The sequence below is a fragment of the Corvus hawaiiensis genome, chromosome 1 (genome assembly GCF_020740725.1).
Source record: "Corvus hawaiiensis isolate bCorHaw1 chromosome 1, bCorHaw1.pri.cur, whole genome shotgun sequence".
NCBI classification, from domain to species: Eukaryota; Metazoa; Chordata; class Aves; order Passeriformes; family Corvidae; genus Corvus; species Corvus hawaiiensis.
The window spans coordinates 56,794,841-56,817,056 of record NC_063213.1 but is presented as its reverse complement, the minus strand read 5'-3'; the positions used below and the strand labels follow the sequence as shown (position 1 = coordinate 56,817,056).

General features: G+C 39.1%; 1 protein-coding gene across 5 annotated transcripts in view; it reads right to left on the bottom strand.

Annotated features, from left to right (window-relative positions):
- CDK6 (cyclin dependent kinase 6) overlaps positions 1 to 22,216 on the bottom strand; it is a 141,539-nt gene that overhangs the window by 13,754 nt on the left and 105,569 nt on the right. For 3 of the 5 annotated variants that reach the window (XM_048305533.1, XM_048305545.1, XM_048305537.1), the window contains exons 6-7: positions 5,463 to 5,513; positions 1,417 to 1,552 (exon numbers count right to left, since the gene is read on the bottom strand). In XM_048305533.1, coding sequence (XP_048161490.1) covers positions 1,417 to 1,552; positions 5,463 to 5,513 — 187 coding nt within the window. Of the gene's footprint in view, positions 1 to 1,416; positions 1,553 to 5,462; positions 5,514 to 6,059; positions 6,083 to 22,216 lie in introns of those variants that run through there. The other 2 variants (XM_048305556.1, XM_048305563.1) reach the window with 2 other exon arrangements.

Sequence of the window (22,216 nt, the reverse complement as noted above, 5' to 3'; positions counted from 1 at the left end):
ACAGTTTATGAAATTCCAGAATACAGTTTTTCTTGAATTCACATGCACAGGACAGCCTTCACCTGGTTATGTTCTGTGTTCAGTTTTCCCTCTTCTTCCTCACTGCACTTCGATGGCCCTCCTTCCACATCTGTATCCCAGCCTTTGTCCAGCTGGCACTGAAATCTCTGCCCCAACCTTGTGTTTATATCTTGCTCTTTGTTTCATCCACCTCCATGTATTATTCTTCCTACCATCCTTGTGTAGCCACTTCCTAGTCCTCCTTTCTTTTCTTGTGTCAGAACTTCTATCATTTAACTTCAGAAATTTAATTCAGTGACTTTCAGTCCTACTCTCCCCTTTCATTTGTGGCTCCCAGTTATCATCTCTTTGCCTACCAGGAACAGATTTCTTTCCTACCTCACCTTCTAGGCATAGATATTTATTTTCTTCTTCCCTCCCTCCCATCATGCCTCCGCACTCACTGAGCTCTCTGCCATGTATTATTCCTTGTTGTTCCCAGAATCTAATTCTTATCCCATGTCTAGCTTCCACTTCCAAGCTGTCTGCAAGCACAACAGATGTGTTTCTCCTTTGTCATTTCAAGTGTCCAGATGTAGTCTGCAGCTGGGGGCTGCAGTCATGAGGACACTGGAGGATCATCTGCTGTTGAGATAACCTTGGCCAGAGACAGCGGTTCCTGAAGAGATGCATCAAGTATTTCAAGAATTGCACTAAGCCCACTCTACCTAGCTCATATGAATCAAGACCTTTAAAAGACTTCCAGAGAACATATTAACTAGATTTCAAAAAGCACAGAAAGAAGCAAACTGATGTGAGGTCCTTCCCTACATTCCATGTCAAGATTGAACTTCAGGACTGGGGTTTCTAATATATATATAATAATAATGGAAATAGCTGTACCAGCCCATTTTTTTTGCTTCTGTTCAGCCTTGCCATTTGCAAGAGGCAGGAATCGGTGATTTCCAAGTGTCAAGTTTTCAGCGTTCAGTAGAAGGCATGCAGATGTCATCTGCCACTACAGCCTATTTCCTGCTTTATACTGGGTCCACTATACCACAAAAATTGGTAGATCCATTTTTGTACTCACATCAGGCCAATACCATAAGAATGGCTGAATCAGTGGCACTACAGTGGTCAGTAATGAGGATCTAATCATAAGGTCTAATGACAGGTCAAACAGATAGGTCCCTGACCCAGTTTCCTAATCTTGAACTACTCTCAGCTCTGACACCTCTTGAGCCAAAGGCAGTGTCTTTGTGCTGTTGTTTCACAGATTAACATGAATTGTCTTATCTATTTTTGACCTTTTTTCTAGTAACTCCATTAAATGGAAACTTCATTGTTTCTTGGCAAGTTGCAAGCACAGTGGGAATATCAGGCACATGAATTAGGGAACAACAAACTGCAACTCACAAGGAGCAAGTCTTTGCCTACTTCATCAATATCTGGTACAAATTTTTCAATAGGTTGTGCGGGTCTGGAAGTAAAAGCATTTCTTGGAAGGGCAACATCCTTAGGCCAGTCCTCTTCTTCCGGGAGCCCAATTACACTGTGAAATGAAAAACACAATGTTAGGTCTGAACATTTATGCAGTTTCCCCTTTATATTGATTACAATGAGTGACAGTTTGTAAGTATTTTTGTTTAAATGAGCTTAACTATTTAATTAATTTAATTGCAGTAGTGCAATGATCTCTGTGAACAGAAGCTGATCAACACAGGTCCTCAATGTGTTTGGTAGAAATCATTTTGCGGGCAGCACAATTTTCTGGCCTAAGTCTCAATTTTTTTGAGTCTTTTTGTTGAAAAAAGGCAGAGTGCTTTAGAAAAAAGTTGCTTAGCTCTTGACTGGATGGCGCAACATATGTCACTCCAGGATGATTAAACGCAGTAGGTTTCAAAGGGGAATTGCGTGCAAGGATCTTTTTTTCACAAGAATAGGGACTGAGAGAAGAGTGTGGGTCAAGATGAGGGTAAGGCAATAAAAGGGATGTTTCATAATGCTTCAAAGCTATGTGCAGTAATTGTTGCCCAAATTTAAACAATTTATTTGCTTCACAATACAGGTTTTAAAGTCTCAATTTAGAAGTGGAAAGGCACTTGAGTGTCTTTGTGGTTTTGCTTTCAATTGTGTTTTAGTTTTTCTTCACTCTTTTATAGAATATTTTAATTTCTTTTAATATTTTTTGTCTTTATTCTTTAAATTATACAAGATATTTATACTTATTAAATAATCATGCTGAGGTCTAAAACCCAAATAAATTAAATAATAGGTAAACCACCAATGATGCATTATGTCTCATACCTTTCACATTTTAGTCTAATGCTAGTATTTGTAGGGTTGAAAACCAGTTTCTGATGGAAATTCTGGAAAAGACCATACATTTCTTGCCTGGTTTCAGGGAAAAGAAATTGTTATAACCTGTAAAATCGAGATTTTCAATGGAAATGCTGACAGGCTAAGACAAGAAAAGACATAATGTCACTGAATATTTGGGCCTGGACAAAGCCCACTGCCACTAGGGAGCAGCATTGACCTTTTTTCTCACCGAGTTTGTTGCAACATCGGGGGAGGCCATGGGCCAACCACACCGAGGTAAATCATACGTTACCTCAGCGAACTTAATGGAATTACCCTACCTTCCACCTACATGGATTTTAGATTGTAATTTGACTCACCTAAAATACCTCTAAAAATTAATATGCCCTCAAAATAACAGCATGGCTGGAAGGGCAAAGCAATTACAGTCGCAGGACAATGAAATCCTACTACACCTGGACATACCACAACTCTTGGGAAACGCTAAGTTGAATCCGTATGAAAAACCACACTTGGCGTTCTTCACCAGGTACAATGTGGGTATGGGGCAGCCCCCTTGGCCAGGGCAGTTAAAGCCTTTGGATTAGATATTTCAGGATCTGGTCCCATATTAAATATAATACAAATAGCATCACAGATGGGAGAGATAGGTATTTTAAATAACAATGACATTTAACCTGTCATTCAAATGTGTTTGGTTAGTCCCACTTCTTTTAACAAATGTGTGGCAGAGAACGAACAGGGCAGAATAAGCACAGGCAAAGCTAATGACGAGAAAGCAGGAGGCAGCCTGCCAGACGGGGTAGGCTGGATGAGACTGAGAGTGGAAAGGAGAGACATACTTAGCTAGACACACAGAGTACTCAAACCCCCTTAATAACGAATGTCTGGGTAGCTGTTCTCACTCTAATGGTCTGGTGGCACCACCACTTCAGTGACTAAGTTTGGGAGTGTATTAGTAAGTTTCACCTCCTGCCAAAGGTTCAGGCCTGGTCTTGAGAAATGCTGAGTACTTTCCACTCCCATTGATCACAATGGGAAACAAATCTGCTCAAACCACAGCAGTTTAGCAAAATCTATGAGGATATGCCACATGCTGGTAGTGTCCTGGAAAAGCAGGAGAATGTTTTGGGACATTTACAAGGGATTTACGTTTACCCTCACACCCAGTGGAATTTTACTGACAAATCACAATGCACATGCAAAGCAAAGGCAGACCGCAGCCGCATTATCTGAAAGAATGCATCAGCCCAGATTGCATGCAAATCCTGAAACTTCCTTCTGTCCAAATTGATCTCCAGAATGAGTCACTACTGTAGAAAGAAACAACCCTCCTACAAGAAGAGCTATGCCTAACTGTAGGGGGTTCTCCAGCTGTGAAAACACAAAATAAACACTACTTGGCATAACCCCTCAGAACCCAAGACAGAAACTTTTCAACTATTTAAGAACAGTACAAAAGAAGAAAACCCAAACCTTCTCTGTAAGTAGATGTGCAACAAGGAATTTCCTCTAAATTTAGCACAGCATTTTCTTTTCTTAGTGAATTCTTTTCTGCACAGGTAATCTCAGCCCCTAGGGATGGAAAGATCCCCGTTGGAGGCTGCCACTAGCAGCTAGGCATTTAATCCTAGCCCAGTTCATTTTCATTTTCCCCTTAAATGTCACAAATGAAAGAAATCACAGCTATGTCTTTTTAAATTGCAAAATACGTTGTATGTATCAAAGCTGTCTTCATTTAATAAAGCAGAATATTGTAGGGCTAAAGTAGTAGTTTTGGCAGAAGAAGAAAAAGGAAACTTTAAGGACTGATTTTTCTGGATTGGGCAGGAAGAGCTATTTAGCGCATGACAAATTAACCACACAAGTGAGTCACATACTCATGGTATGGTATGCAGGAAAGGGAAGTCAACTGTGTGAAATCAAGACCTGCAATTTAGGAACCCCACATTAAATAATGAAAAAGCTTAGAAACAGATCCGTTATGATTTGAGAACTGGAAAAATGGTTAAACTGAGAAATTCATTATTTGTTCAGTTTAAGCTTTCTTAGAAATTTTACTATTTTCTCTTTGGAATATCTTCAAGAAAATAACATTTTGGAATAATACTTCTCTCTCTCTCTCTCTGTGCTATCTACTTCTTATTTCATCCAGATCCCTGGATCCCTGCAGTCTCTCCATACAGAAAGGGAAGTCAGAGGTGCAGAGGCAAACAGACATTCAGTCTCTGGATTGGTACCAGCTCTGTGCGGCTTTGATTTCCTAACTACATGATATGGACATCAGATCTTAAATTTACTTAAAGTATGCCTCTTAAAAATATGCCTCTTAAAATGCCTCTTAAAAATACAGTAATGGCCCTTACTCTGAACAGCTTTTACAAGAAAACAGTAATATAATCCTACTTAATTATCATATTGGTAGTATCAATAACTTAATTTTGGACAAGAAATATTTTAGCTCAGTGAGTTTAGAGTCTATCCACCTCCTTAACCTATCTGATACATCTGAAAAACACAAACTCATATAATTGTAAAATGGTTTTAAAATAAAGTCAATTTATCTCTGAGAAAGCAAGTTAAAATATTTCCTCTGTTCTCATAGTTACCTTCCTGACCAAAATAAGGACTGTTAACAGGCTACACAATGCAGTGTAAAAGCTAATGTATTTTCAGATGTTCAGAAGTCTTTTCTGCAAAGATGCTGTTGGTAATAATCTTAGAGATTTCAGCTTTTAATGTATTCTAATGTTGTTTTCTGCAATGCACGAAGAAATCACCAAAAAATAAAACCTCTGTGTTTGTTTACATGAAGAGAATCTCTTGGACTTAACTGTTTATGAATATGTATGAATGGCACATGCACAGTATGTTTAAGAGACTTAAAAAGCCCAAACCCAGAGACCTCATAACTTCCTGATGATGGCCGTCAGTTTTGCAGAACTATATTCCATGTTGCTTCCTCCTCCCACTCTGACACAGAATACACGGAAATATCATGTTGCATATGGCAGAAATAGGAAATATGTTCTAGGAATACTTTGTTCTAGTCACACGATTACATAAAAACATGGCAGAGCAATCTCATAGGGTTTCAATGTTAAACAGATACTGACATAAGGCAACTAGTTACTACTTACTCAAAGATTTTTCCTAGTTGATCAACATCTGAATTTCCACGGAAGAGTGGTCTGAAAAAATAAAAAAAAGTTTTTAGGATGTGACTTGCTTTAATGAATGTAAATTTGTATTTGTCATTGACAGTTGCCAATGCAGGGTGAAAACGTGGGGGTTTTTTGAGACTTCAGATCTTCTGCTTCCATGCTTTATCCAGTCTGTGAGTGAACCTTTCAAGTTTCTACTAAAACTGGTAAGAAAAGGGGACAGATGACACATATTTTTGAATACACTACTTTTGAAAATTTAATTGTGCCCTTTTGCATGAATGAGATAATTTTCCCTCAACTAATACTGTCCTATGAATTATATCATGAACAAAATAGTTTTCACTACAAAGAACACTAAAACAACCGTTAAGAGAGACAAAAACAGAGTGAATGTCATGCAATTCGTGAAAACATAATAAAATTAGAGATTAATTATTAATATAAATTCAAAATTTAATTTCTTGCCTACTGTATACTGGAAATGTGCTCCTAGGTCTAAGGGGTCAAATAAATGACAATGGATTCATGAAGGTCTGTAAACAATGGGGTGTGAAACGGTACAGAATTTACCTTGAAGTAGAGGAATACTTCTGCTGCATAAATAAAGATATGTTCAGGAAAGAAACAAATTGTTAGGCTGAATGTCCAAAGGCTTTTAGAAAAAAACAGTGACTAAAAATACTTTCAGACACACTTCTTCTTTTCCAGTAAAATTTAAAATATTTTCACTCATCATGTATAAAATACTATCACCCCATAGTGCCAATGTAAAATATGAAATTCTGATTTGTATGGCAGTATGGCTGTATTGCCAGCTTTGTGTTGAATTCGGTAAGGTGTGAACAACAGTGCAATTTTATGTTCAAACTCCCAAGATATTCCAACATTTTACTGACAGATGAGTAAGGATCCGGCCAAGAATGAGGGATCTGTGAAGATGAGGCCACAGATGTTATGTACATTTTGGTTCAACAAATGGTAGATTACTCCAAGAAACACGAGTCACACACACTGCAAACTGAGATAGCAACTTGGGTCAACTGATAGTCAGGCTGCCCCTCTACTCTGGATCACGGCTCCCTAAGTACAGTGCATGTTGTAAACTCATGGTTACAGTTTCTAAAACTGTTCAGCTGAGACACAGCGACTGATGAACAATGCATAATCCCATGCCTTCACTGGCAGTCTTTGGTTACAGAGAAATACCCACTCTCCTGCCTCTCTCTGCATACTCCTCTTCTGTCTGATACAAGTCTCTGACACCAGTGACAGCCAAAGGCATAATTTCACTGCTGCTTTTCATAGGAGGAGATCTCTCCCATCTACAGTGGACAACAAGGAGTAGTCAGCTATGGTCCTTCCCCTCTCATTGCCCATATGTAGGAGCAGGTGTAGGATCTGGATCTCCTGTTGCTAACCATGAGTTAATGATGAAAAATGACACTTTCCATCTTGACACTCTCACAAAGGCAGCGGAGCTCCATGTCACTGCCTGTCTTGTGGGTCCATTCCAAATACAGTAAGTAGACACAGAGCACTGTGACATTTCTTAGTTAGACATAACAATCTCTGCAGAAATCTGGGCCATCATGAAAAAGCAGCAAACTGGCAGACATGCAGTTCTTTGATGAACTAAACATGCACTTTGCCTCCTTCTTTTGTGCTGCCATCCAGGTCATGTCATATCAACTTATACTCCAAACTGCTTTGTGCAAGGACATTGAGAGAACAATTTAATCGTCTGATTTGAAACCATCTGACATGAGATTTGATCAGATGGAGTAAAATGTGGTAGCCTGTTTTTGTCCATAAAGGGCTTTATTTATTTTGATTCTGAATAAATAATAAACCATGGGATGTTTTCTTCCCAGATACACATGATATTTACTAACTATAGCTACTTTGACAAAACCATTGCAACTCATATTTCGGGATTTCTGTATTTTTTTTAAGCTTTAAGGTATATAGCAATACTGGCTTCTAGGAAAACCCAAAGCTTAACCCACTCAGACAGGAGCATCTACTTCCACCCTAGGTTTTGAGCCTGATTTTCAAAACATTCAATAGCTACAATCCTAGCATTGTTTGTGGCAGCACACACACTCTTAGACTCTTGACTCCAAAGTCAAGCAATATGACCTCAGACATTTTTTTGAAATACTGCTTGAAATTACTAACATACAGTTACTTTGAAATTTAATTTCGGCTCCAGCATTAGAATATTGGGGCCCTTTAAACTAACACAATCTACACATTCAAATAATCATATCTATGCAAATGTAAAGTGTATTTAATGTTTTAAAATGTATGCTGAACCCTGCATTAATGTGAAAGCTTGGCAAAGGCAGCCTTGTTTGCAAATCACCTTAGGCAGTGTCATGCCAAAACAAGTACAATTCTTGGGATTTTTAAGGAAGGTTTTTCCCATCATTGCTGCTGTCTCAAATTTACTAAGGGCTAAAGCAAGAATTTAAATTCTTTTGAAAGTATAATTATATAACACAAGGTGACCTTCCAACATACTTTGATATTTCATCATAATGAAGTGTTATTAGTTCATCTTTCAGCTTCCTATCCATCCCACCATCATGACTACAACAGGATGCCAACTCCAGGTTAGGCACCACTAATATAATGAAATTTGCCTCATGAATTTTGGCTAGAGGTTCAATTGGAATATTGGATGGATGATTGGGGAAATAGATTCCCCTAATCAGCAGCTGTATGAAGTTCTCATTTCACATTTTGGCACTAGTTAACTCTTTTGTAATGACTTGACTGCTCTGCAAGTCCACTACACATAAAACTTTCACCTCAAGACAATTTTTTAAAGATTCTTAAAGGTGAACATCAGCTCTCCCACCACCTTTGAATTGAAAGCATACTCAGCAGTCACAGAAAAGTAAAATTTCACCTTTGTTCTTGGTATCTTTCACTTGACTCATACACCCACTCACTCCCTGAGGTTTATTTATGCAAGCTTGATCCAGAAGTCCTTTCTTGAGCATATTTTCTCCTCTCTGTGATCATAATCTGTATAAGAATGGTTAAACTCTGGAGCCTGATTTTGTAGAATTCTTTCTTTTTTTTCTTCAGGAAAGGCATGGAGATGAGTTTGTGTCCTATGGCAAGGGATGTGAGTCTGTCCTCTGGCTTCAAAAAACACCTAAAATCTGTGAGGACATGTATCTCAGGAAAGAGGGGTATTCCAATGGATGAAAGAGCTATCCATGGGAATTTATTTGCCTTTTGTGTGGGTTCCTCAATCCTCTTAAACAACCCTGACTTTGCTTGCTACAAAATCCATACTCTGAAGGCTCCAACACCATTATTGTTACTAAACACACACCAAGTAGGGAAGAAGATGGGACAAAAAGATTTGGAGTGCACCTATGACATTTAATTTCCCTGTTTGCTCATAAAGTCTCAGATGCTTCCCATTTTTGTTCGTTGTTGCTTCTTTGATTTTCCAGGGAGACTGAACAAGGAAAATGTTGCAGGGAATATGCAGGTGTCCGTGTTGTTTGACTACTCCTTCTCCTGGTCTTGGAGCTAGGCCATTATCCACTGCCTCTGGAATGACACCCACTGTATGGAGGAAAAGCCTTTTTGTGTCTACTGTAGGACCAGAATGCCCTTAGCATACAGATATGAAGATATGATGGAAGCATTGCATTACTACCCAGTGCTGCTAAAATAAACTCCTCCTGAGCCAGTAAATACCTTAGTTCCTGAGGTTCAAAATGTGCAGCTGCACAATTAAATGGTATTACCTGTGAGTCTGCATTGTGACTATTTCCACAGGATAAATCTATCTACTGTTTTGTATGTCAGTCCAACACAAAGATGCACATAACTCCTGGGCCACATGAGGAACACCAGTGCCAGCAGGTTGAGGGAGGTGATCCTTCCCTTCTGGCTCAGCACTGGTGAAGCCACACCTGGAGTGCTGAGTCCTGTTCTGAGTTCCCCAGTACAACACAGACATGGATGTACTGGAGAGAGGCCAGCAAAGGGCCATGAGGATGGTTAAGGAACTGGATTATCTGACATATGAGGAACAGCTGAGAGAGCTGAAACTGTTTAGCCTAGAGAAGACAATCTCAGTGGGGATTATATATATAAATACCAAAAGGAGGGTGCAAAAAAGATGGAGTCAAGCTGTTTTCAGTGGTGCCCAGTGACAGCACCAGAGGCAGTGGGCATGAACAGAAGCACAGGAACACCCTGTGAACATAAGGAAACAATTTTTTACTGTGGGGCTGACCGAGCACTGGCGTAGTTACTCGAAGAGGTTGTGGAGGCTCCCACCTTGGAGACATTCAAAAGCCATCTGGAGACGGTCCTGGACAACCAGTTCTAGGTGATCCTACCTGAGCTAGGGGCCTTGGACCAGAAGATACCCAGAGGTCTTTCCAATCTCAACCATTCTGTGATTCTGTGATAGTACAGAAATAAAAATATGGATCACAACATAAAGTTGCAAAGGAAAACCTCACAAATCCTGAAAAAGTTACCATTTGCTTAAAGTTTAAAAGGGCTTGCACCACTAGCTTTCTGGCCAAAAGGCTCTCATGCTTATACATAGCTGAACAAACTAGATTGAACCATTTACCAGCTTTAGGCTCTTTTTCTCTTGTCCATGACCTGGCTCATGCTTTTGTTCACGCTCATGCTGAGTTCCACCTTCACTGAATATTCTATCTGAACTGCATATTAGTGTCTGAAAATTTGAGTACTTTATTTTATACACATTTTGTTTCATGTCTGTGCTACTCAGTAAAAACTGAGATATAAACATTTCCTAAGCAAGTCTCCCTGAAAATATTTTCCCTGGTGCAACTCTATGGACATGCCAAAGCAGTTCTTAAAGTATTGTATACAATGAAAATGCAATGACATCCAAGAGATAAATGAGTTTTAACTGTAAACTGGCCACAGTATTTCTAGCTTTTAGTTTCAGTCTTTGGTCTACAAAGAAAAGACAATCTAAATCTTTTCATAAGGAAAGTTAGAATTTTCATGAAGATAGGAATTAAAGATATGCACTGTTCTAGTCAAACTACAATGCAGACACAAGGAAAAAATCTAATAAAACCACATGCACAGGAAAAGATTTCTGCAGGTTTCTTGACAGTGACTGACATTTTGAACTAATTAGTGACATTCTGATTGGAAACTATCTTTTAATTTTGACACTGGTAAAATGGACACATGGAAGAAAGGTCACGTGAAGAAAAACTGTACTGAAGAGTGAAAACAAAGTAAGAAATTCACTTTCTGACCAAAATATATTACTGAGCTCTCATGACAGTTCTGGAGTTGCCAATACAAGTGCTTCCAAAGCTAGACATAGAAAATAACTTCCAAAATAACTACCTGGATTCTTTCTGCTAGTTCATTTGCTCACTGTGGTGACAACAGCAGTTAGGAATTCCATCCCCTTCCTTGCTATCACAGAAAAACGGTAAGGATAATCTCCTAATTACTAACTTGAATATATACAATATTCTTAGTGAAAAGCCTGTATACTGGTGATCCATGTGTACTCAGGCAAGTCCTACAAGAACTCCCTAAAATGAGAAGAACATAATGGGCGGGAAAGGTACAACTTGATTTTTGGGCAAGTGGGGCTTAGACACTCTGGTTGAGAAGATGCCAAGAAGTCGTTTTGGGAAGAAGAGCAATGAATTCAGAACAGGTAGCTGCAGCTTTGAAGGCATTATACAAAATGAGGGAGGTGTTGAAAATCCATGACTATTTGACATAGTGAAGAAAAAAATGTAAAGAGAAATGCTATAGCAACAGTTTATGGAAGACGTACATGAAATTTTAGAATCTGATTGTGTTGTAGCAGTTAAGTTTAGGAGTTTGTATGTCTATGTGTATAACAGCAACAAAGTGATGGTGAAGAAATTAAAAAAGCTAAAGCCAAGTAACATTTGCCAAGGAATCCTGCATCATGCCATGGGAAACCTGCCAAACTACATAGTCAGAGATATATTAAAAGGATGGGCTGGGTTTTTTTCTTTTCATATTACAAAATGTGAATATCTGGTAAATAATCTGTCAGATTCTTAGTTACTTGTTATGAAGAAAATATTTTCATTTTAAGAATTAAAACCAAACATGACCTAAAACTGAAATTATGAGATGACTAGAAATAACATGATCTGGACTGTCCTGTGGAAACCTTTATTCAGAGGGATTATTTCTGAGTTGACTCCTAGCCACTCTTGTTCCTACCACTGCTTCTCTTTGACAAATTGCCTGGACAAGTCCGTACTACAGTATGAAAAGAGAAAGTAAAGAAAGAAAAAAAAAATGTATCACCTTTTAAAGATGAAGATCATTGGCCTTTCTGGTATGTAAGATGAATAAGGTACAATATAAAACTTTGATCTGAAAACAGGCCATGCTGACAACATTTCATGCTCTGGACAGTTACCCACTTCCAGTCACAAGTGACTTGCCTCAGCTGTTGTGTAATTCAGAGTTCTCATTTTAAACCTAACATTTCCTTGTACTTCTCTCTCTCCCTCTAATAATATCTTTGTGTGGGTGGGTGCCAGACACTGCATAGGAAGAAGTTACTTCATGTAGAGGTTATTATACTTGATCATAAATTTCTCGAAACTTTTATGAAACTTATCTTCTCTCCTCCAATATGTAAGAAGAAAGATGACATAGACAAAACATTACAACTGAGGAAATACTCTTCAGCTAAAATCTGACAGAAACCAGATCAGCCATCTTGAGTTTCTCATTTTAGTCTTTAAAAGCTTAATTTCTTTCATTCAAAAATCTATCATTCTTCAAGTATGATAGTATCACAATCATGAATAAGAGCTCTTAGATGGGGCTATCTCAGTACTGAACTATTATGAGAACCACAGTTAATGCATTAAAACCTGCAACAATTATTATTTTCCCTGGAGTTTCTCATGCCACCCAGTAGACAGAAACAGATACAAAAAGAGGTAGTTTTGTGAACTTCCAGTTATGTAGTGTGTTGAATTTGCTCACCATTGCTATTTAAAATTAAGTAAATTAGTTCTAGAAATAAAGATAATATTCTGGCCCCCAAGTGCACATATAGTCTAGCTCGTAAGAAACATACAGGATTTCTTTCTTGGACTGAGAAAACCAAGAGCTTTCAGAGCTGGGTGCAGACAGAAGTGAACAAGGAAGGACCCAATTTCAGATGGACACGCATGTTCCCTTTGTAGGGGCAACTGAAAGGGAAATGTTAGTAAAAGGGAAACCAAACAGAGGCACCCTGTACAGCTTTATGATCAAAGCAGGGCAATCCTACTGTGTAGAGTGAAGTTGATCCAATATACATAATGATCTCCATAAGTAAGGGAAAACATAACCATCTTCAAAGCTTCCTTAAGAACTGGCAAAGGAAGATCTTTTTCTGGGTGCTTAAAATTTGCTTGAAACCTTTCATGTAAGCATAGTCCCAGGTGGCCTTGGAGCACAATCATGGGCCTTGTCCCCCACCACTGACATAAAAGGGAGCTTTATCACAGACATCAATGACCCCAGGTTCAAGCCAATTGAGATCTGGTTTCAAACCTCTTCTAAGAAAAAAATCATGCTTCAACAGAAGGATACATACATTATGTATGTCTATACATATATATATACCCACACATATAAGTTCCCAAAAGTCAGATAAGTGTAGATATTATCTTTGACCAGAATATGCTGTAGCATAGGCAGATCTCATCTGTTCCTGGGCAGAACTGCTTGAGAATTCATCACTGAACATTGTTTTTTGAAATAGAAGAGCCTTGATAGGTTGAGCGTCCTTCACTTACTCTTTCAGCACGCACGTCACAGTTGTCTTATCTGTGGACATTTGTTTCCCCACAAGATTTGTAGGTTTATTTCACTAGGGCTTTAAGGGTTATTATCTCAGCTCAGGAAGCATGATATAATAGCGGCACCTTGAAAACTGTCCCAACGTTTGAAGCAAATTCTGTAAATACATACACAACTGACCTTGGAAAAATGGAAGTGTGGTCTCTGCTCAGTGTGGAAAAAGAAGCATTTCTTTTGTTTGTACTGACAGTTCTACCAGCAATATGATTGAACTATCTGTGTATTAAACACCCATCTCATCACTGTGCACAGTTAAATTACATCTACTTGTCCATCATCAGTTTGAAATTTAATGACATAACTAAACTGCAGGCTTCTGCCTTTTGAAAGCAGCATCAGAAAGAAATACTGATATGACACATACGATATGGTCACAGTCTTCCCACAATCACTAATTTAGTTTGAAGCATTCTCTTCTCTTTCATGAATTTATTTCATATCCCCTTTTTAAACATGCACTCTTTAAAAACTGTTACACAGCTTTGGCCTTCTTGTGCAACTCAGTTGTGGGGTTTGAAGGCAATAATTGAGGTATGGATTATATAAAGGCTGTCCTATGTGGAAGGATAGGAGCCAAGAGGGCTCCTCACTCTCCTGTTCCATCAAACAAGCAATGGTGCCAATCAGTGTGCAGGACACTGTGTGCAGGCAGTGTGTGTGTGCCCGTGCAGAACTCCTCATGCCTGTGAACAAATTTGCCCATAGTTTCCTTGAACAGATCTATATCCTCCCTCCAGAGCACTGTTTTTCACCATTTCTTTCATTTCACTCATAACTTACTCCTCACTTAAAGATCTAGCAGACAGCACTCCAAAATGACACATTTTAGCCAGAATATGAAGATGCTCTTTAATGCTGTATTTCAAAGAAATGGTTTTAGAACATCTCTGTCACAGCAAAAGACCAACCTTCAAGGCAAGCAAGAGGAGTTTCAGTCTGTTCCTAGTCTTTATCAATTACGTAAATGAAATGAAAGCAGTCTTCTACATGAAGTGTCTACTCCTTTATCCTCTATGAAATTTCACTGAAAATCTATTCAAATCAGTTTTCAGAGATACAGAATTAATTTTTTTGTAGTTCCACAAGTTTACTTGCAATTCCAAGATTACTTTGAGAAAGCTCATCAGTTGACATTTACCATATTTACTGATGTAAAAACCCCTTTTAAAATGGGCTTTGCTCGAGAGTGCCTCTAATGCTGGCCAAGTTTTAATCAAGGTCATGGATATAGAACAGGTTTTAAAGTCTGAGGCTGTCTAACTAAAATTCAGTAATGTTCTACACACTGGATATGTTCAATCAGATTGCTTTCACAGTAAAGCTTTAGGCTAAGATGTTTTGTGCCATTAGGTTGACTTCTCTTGGAATACATTCTTTTAAACCAAATGTCTAACCTTGTTATCATTCTTGTATCAGGTGAAAGACTATGCACACATAATTATTGCCCAAAGGAAACTAACTCTTACCTACCTCTGATTCTTCCTTATCAAAGGGAGAAGAAAGTTACGGAACACATGTACCATACATACTGGTTCTTTCAATCTGCCCAAAGATACTGAGTGAATTACCATCCACACATGCATTCCCAGGGCTTTATCTCTATCTTAGTAATGCTAAGCAAGGATCTTCACAGACTAAAATATACTGTATAGATAAAAGAACTTATACTCTAAATACTTAATACACAATAATGGGAAAGGATGTCATAAATGATGTTTTATTTTCACCATTATGAGTTACACAGAAAATGGTACATCTATTTGACTAAATTACTAGTCTAACTTTAAAAAAACCCCACCAATAGACTCTAGAACTGGGAAGAGTAAGGCAAAAAAGCAAGTATCTGACTACAAAAGCATCAGAGAAATTCTGAAAGTCAATCTTTTCTATCAGCTGCAGTAGTATAGTGACAACGTGACAATGAGGTAATGGAGGCTGCACATGGGCACTCTGTGAGACTTCAGAGAAGGGAGCTTCAAGAGGTGTCAAATTCCCATGTTTGAAGGGAAACATAGAATTCAAAGATGTTCTCAATCTAGAACATAAAATTCTCAATACAGAATGAAATCTAAGAAAAAGAGCTTTTTTTTTCCCTTCTGAGAAAACATTAAAGGCTAAGAGAATCCTTGGGTTTTCTCTCCATGTGGCCTTCAGCTACTCCTGTGTTGCATCAAGTACATGTTTTGATTTGTGACCACTTTATTTGCCTCCATATTAGGTGTTAATGGCACCTGTGGCTCTAAGCCTCTCTAAATTTTCAGATAAACCTGAAACATCCGAACTGTGCCCACCCACAACTAATATGTGTCATCACCTTCATCTGTAATAAAACCCTCTTGGCCAGAAAAAAACTCTGCAAGTGGATTACAACCCTTCAGACAAAAAAGGCAGGGAAAACATTTCAGTACTAAATGGCAAACTGTTATGTGAGCAGAGTTTAAATTTCAATATCAACCTTTTTCCCCAGCTGCTGAGTCTGAGTGTCAAAAGAGATGAAAGTGGATTAGAAGGATGGTGTGAAGAAAATACTTAATTTTTAGCAGCTGTGCTGGCTTACAGTGAATTAATAAACACCTGCAGAAAAGCTTGAGATAAGCATTTAAGGTAGGAAGTTATGTACAGCAACCATGCAAGGAAAACTGATACAGTTTTAAAAGGCCAGTTAAACTAGACACAACTTTGCCCTAAGCAATACTTCATCCCATGCAATACACTGTACTCAAGCTGAGAAGCTGTGAAATTTACATTCACTGGCCCATAACAGTGCATAGAAATCTGAGTTCACCTATTAGGAGCTCGCTGGTTATTTATCCTATTCAGCTTTTAGTGATTTCACATAAAATCTTTTTTCCCCACTTGAATCCTGACCAAAGGAAAGAGTAAGTTAATTTTTATATTAAAGAGGTTTAAAACCCAAAACCTAACTTCCAGGTGGTGACACTGCTCAGATGCCACCCTCCTCTATGCAGCAGCAGCACATTTTGTGCTCCAGATTTGTGTGTTGCAAGGCTCCCCAAATTATTTTTGCAACGATTTTGATGCTGTTGTCTCTCCTTTGCCATTACTGAACCAGAAGCCTTGCTTTTGTGTTGTCTGTGGCACAACTCTATTGGCTTTTGACATCATATTAATTGGAAGAGCACACAACTCTGTATTTACAGAATGAACACTTCCTCAGTCCTTGAAGTACTGAGCACATGTAGCTCCTTGAATCACCCCGTATCCTGAACTTTTCTGTCCCCACATTACCACAGTGTTCAACACCTTCATGCGCACTACAAGGAGTAGTGCTCAAGATCCAGATGGAGATGGCTGCCATTACAGAAAAAAAACCCCTAATTTGTTCAGAATTAAAGAAAAAACCCAGAATCCTCTTCTGGAGTAAGTGAATAATCAAGTAAAAGCCTCTTCCCATGGTAAGCCATTTTACGCCTTGCTTTTCATACATTTGTGGCTGGCAGGTTTGCCAAAAATAAAGAGTTTGCTAAAAAGTCTGGGCCCTCTCTGAAATCCACTCGCACTTTCCAGCAAAATTCCCTTAAAATCAAACTCTTAGAAGATCTAGGAGATGAGCAACACCTACCTCTCCTTTTGCAATTACTCCTCAGGAATGGAAAAATGATTCCAAGGCAAGAGAGAAGCAAGCAAGACTGTTTCTATGCTTGAGTGGGTAGGACACCCACCTAGAATACGGTTCTGACTCTGTACCTGTACTCTTTCATTGCTAATGGTCTGATGAGATCTAGGTTTAACTGAGCATCTTCATTCTTACAGCAGTACAGTATGATTCAGCACTGCCAAACAGGCTTAATTTAACAGCTACAGATAGAAACATTACAGAAAAATCTCCTGCTATGTATACTTCTTTAGATGCTGAAAGCTTGCTCTCAAATTATTTGGATATAAAGAGCACTTAAAAAATTATTCGATTGTATAGAACAGTGTGTATGCTGTACTGACATAATCATAAAACCTGTTTCGTGGACATAATCTAATAAAAAATATCTGATAATTCACTGTAGTTGGTGAAATTCTGGATGATATAGCTCATTGAGTCATGTACCTTTAGGTAACTGATTCAGACTCAGTGAAAAAAATCAATAGTAACTGAATCTTCATGCCAATTTACTCCAGCTCAGTAGAATAAATGAGTGGAAATGAAGTAATCCCTTGGATGAAATTCTTATTTGACAAATGTCTATATTCCAAAAGCACTTACTACTGGCAAACTTAGATATGTTACGAGAGAAGCTATGAATATGGAGAATATTTAAGTAAAAGAAGAAATACTCAGAGTTTTTCTTAGAGGTGCATCTGGACAGAATGCATTCAGTGCATCTATAAAAGGAAAGCAGAGCAAATTATGTATGCATTTCTGGAAGAAGTCACATGGTTTGACCATGCCAGACAGATGGTTCCTAAAACACTGCAAAACGAAGCATGCCATAAGCATAGGAAAGCAGCCAGGCAGGTCACATGCTGACACCAAGAGCTCTCTACTTGTCAAATCCTGGCTCTGTCTCTAGCAGTCAGCATACCATGGTGGCTGTGTCTCACCTGGACTCATTTATACAGGGCCAGCAGGTCAGGCAGAGCAAGCAAGCAAATGTAATGGCAGTGCCACAGGCCTTGTGCAAACAAAAGTTAGAAGCAATGCAACAACACGTGCTTTCATAGCACAAGGCGAACTCTGGCTTCAATTGAAGGAAGAAGGGACAGGAACTACTGTGACTTAGTGTGAGCTGTATCCTGCCAACACCAGCCCCCTGATGGCAAAGGTGGGCTCCAGCTACACGTGGGTAACACGTGCTGCTCTGTGGCAGGTGGCACATGCACGCAGGAGAGGCTGTGGCCACCTCCCTTTCCTCACCAAGTTAGGACTCTATATCTAGGTCTTTGACATCTGCAACTACAGACAACGCACAGACTCCTAGACCACCTGGCAAGTTCTCTGCAGTGGTCTGAACCCTGCAGCGTAGGTAAGCTTTTCCACAGAGGCAGTGGGGAGCTGCCTTTGAGCACCATGACTCCCTTGGAGAAATTGTTTTCCAGAAATCTAAATACCAAACTTCTTCCTTTCTCATTGACATTTTGAGGTCTCCTCTCACAGCCAATTATTTACTTGGTACAAAGTAGTACAACATCTCAGAAAGCTGTTACATTTTGCTCTGCTATCCTTAGCTGTTTTAAAACTCCAGAGATTGAATGTTCCGTTAGGTCTGTCTGCTTTCCACTTCTCTCATGCACATTTATGGAGTTTTCTTAGGCGGAAAGAACATCTAACAGCCTTGGTGACCAATTACATATGGAGAAGTGCTAGTCTGAAGCTGTTGAAAAAGACGAGACAGATTTGTCCTATATACTTCTCCACTAGTACATACTGTCTTTATGACTGACCAATGGTAGTCAATTATTAGATTCCTTTTCTGGACAATCAAACACAGAAAACTCACTAAAGGCTGCCCAGATCAAAATGTCTGACTAGACACTTAATTTGGAAAAAAATCTTCCACACTTGGGAACTCAGCAACATGAATCACGGTTAAAGTCTAGTCTTTTTATCCCCTCTCCAGAGTGCACCAGTGTCCAGGAAAGAATCCCAGGAATTTAAATACCTTTTTGTAGCCATTTTCCTATGAAAGAGAAAAGTAAATAAAAACCATGTTTAGTTGTATTACGAGTCAAACAAAAGTACACAGAGCTTCCCTCGGCCAAACTCTAGGCAAAAAGCAAAGTCTCTCTCAGCCAAGTTCCTGCAGAGGGAAGCTGTGTGAAAGAGCCAGGAGACCCTTTCAAATGGAAAGTCTTTGGGCAGTGTACAGCTGGCTATCCCTCTTCAGGCTAGAGAGCAAGGGGCACGGATGACACTGCTCTGCTTCTCTCCTGTTCCCTGGCTGGTGGAGTGACTGCTAGAAACAATCTGCAGCTGGGGGTCTCACCAAGGCAGCCCTCAGGCTGCTCTGGCTTATCACAGGCATGAACTTGTCTTTGAGATGCTCCAGAAGACACAAAGGTGGTGCACCTTCACAGCAACTGGCCAGCAGCTGTGCCTAGCACAGCTCAGATCCAGATGTTTCTGCTGCCAGCTGCATTTCCAAATATTCGTTACAAATGCTATAATGTTAATACCAAGGATTTACAAATACCTACATCATGACTGACATGTTGTGGTCTTTCTCTTAACCACGAGGTCATTTCCTCTGACCTCTGGCCAGACTAATTCAGATTGTCACAGACTGGAACGTTGCACCTCTGAGGAACATATATATTTTTAAGGACTATGTGTTCAGGGGGATTTCAGACTAGTGTTGCGCCACTTACAATGAAGAAGCTATGGGAGGCTTTCCAGGAGGAGACCTCTCTTGTCAGGTCCCATCTGGGCTTGAGCTGTGTGCGGCCACTGGCTGCCAGCCCAGAGCCACCGGGTCCCGGTCCCTTGGCCACTGCCTGGCCTGACACGCCCCCCCACCTGAACCTAACAGTCAAACTAAACTTGGTCAGCTAACACCATTTCTGTGGGACTTTGTACCACTGCTTCGGGGTTCCCTTCTGGTTTTCTGTCATGGGTAGTGGCAGTTTTTGGTTTCTATGGTTTATCAACAGTTTCCCTTACCAACAGATCTATTCCTCTGACTGAAAGTCTGGCACAGTTGGAAGCTAGAAGGAAAACCACAAGTGAATGGCCTGGCACTTACCACTCATCTCCAACCACAAACCGATACAGTTACTGGATTTGACTAACGGCTATCAATCACCCCAACTGCAGACGAACAGATATGAACTAGAAAAGGCTTGAGGGAAAATATGAACTAAAAAACAACATGGTATTTTAGTTTTAATGAGGTGATGCTGTCTTGGAAACGCATTTATTTCATACTCGATAATTACAGAATTATTCTGTTTGCCCTTCTCTCCATTAAGGTGTGTTTGTCCTTTGCCTAAAGCCAATGGAAATTATGCCTTGGAGATCAGGTTAAACAGAAAACAATCCTCATTGTCCAACACACTGGAATAACAGAAACAAGTGCAGTCCTTTTATGTTAAGTTTCTTTAAGTGTGAAGCAGAGTGTTATTGTTGTTCCATCAGATCACTAAGGTCACTAAGCTAAGCCGTGGCTTGTGTCCATTCACCTTTAAAAATACTTGAAAAAAATTTTTGTAATAGGCTGGCCACTTATCTGGGGAGGAAGAAAAAATCTCATTTTATTACGTCTAGTTTGGAAAAACAATCAGCCTCCCACACACCCCTATGCACATGAATGGCAGAAGAATAAAGGATGAAAAGTGCAAAGCACAGAATTTTGAATGCTGACAAGATCTTTCTAAGGAACAAACCTTCTTCCAGTACAGTTGGTCTGGACTTTGGTGAACTTTTATGGCACTTGCAACTTAAATCATTCTTGTAACAAAACAAGATAATTTCCAAAAATGGCAAAAGAGACTCAGGCCAGAACTGTACAGTACTTTGGTTCAAAGGTTGCAAATAAAGCTGTGTAGCTTCTACAGTTCTAAGCTGCAACATCCACCATTGCTTCTTAAAACTAAAGACAAAACAGAAAAAATAAGTTGTTATTTTAGTTCTTTGTGCTACCAGGATCTAACTGTAAGCAAGCACACAAGTGAATGATTACACTTTGGAGCTCTTGGTCCACTAGATATCCTGGTTTCAGGTTCACTGGAAAACACCAGATAATGTGATTGCAAAGTCTGTGTTTAAATTGCTGCATGATAAAGAGAACAGTTCTCTCTTAAACCATACTTAAAATGTTTGGCAGTTTATATGGAAAACGTAACTTATAAGCAGCATTCATAGCTGTACCTACTCAGTTGCATTTTGCCATGTCTCTACTGTGTTTGTTTTGTTATACCTTCCCTCCCAACATCCAGTTATACATCCTATTTTTTCTTTTGTTAACAGATTCCTGTGCTGCTGTCTCTAGTTCTCTCTTCTTTCCAACCTAAAGAAGACTGAGAATATATTACAGATCTTTTCTCTGCTTTTGAAAGACATTTCAGAAATGTGCTGAAAATAAGAGACCACAGCATGAGAAGGAAAAGTTAAGCTAAGAACTGAAAAGAAGTAGAAATTTTCGATATGGAGGAATACAGGATCTAGTAGGCAAAGCCAAATATTCCTACTGCTGCATAGCTACCATGCCCACTTAAAACAGCAAGAACTAAATGATCAGATACGCTGAAGCACAGGAAAATAACTGACAAGGAATGAAAATGAATCTGAAATGAGACTGTGTCATAGAAATATGCCTCACAGTTTTTTGCATGGCAGTATTCATATTTTAGATGCTCCTTATTATCTTCAGAGCCTCTTTTCAGACTGTGCTCATGGTACTGTTCTTGTATGTGCAGAAAGGTAAAGTAAAACTGAAGTCTTCACTACTATCAATCAGAGTTGTCTTTCTTTCTCATGTTCAGTATGTCCAGGATTTCATCTGCAATATCCATACACACAGCAAGAAGTTAAAAACCGAGTCTGTTGACAATTCACAATGGTGTGCAAATAAAGCAAATTTTAAAAAGACAAGGAATATAATCCTTCACTATAGAAATCAGACTAAGTTTATCCATTTCAGTTTCAGTTTCAGACAGTTCTGTTTATGGTGGTTTACATGAATATGTAGTCTTTCTGTTCTGCTCCCATCCAAACCCAAGTATCTGCAGCCACATCACTGATGCACTTGGGCTGTGGAAGGAATATGTCCTATACTTAGAAAAATAAGCTCTATATTCAACTGCAAAGTATTTGCTGATAATGTTTCAGTATATGATACTTTACTGTTGAGTACAGGCTTTAAACAAATGTTTCTGTGCTTCCAATG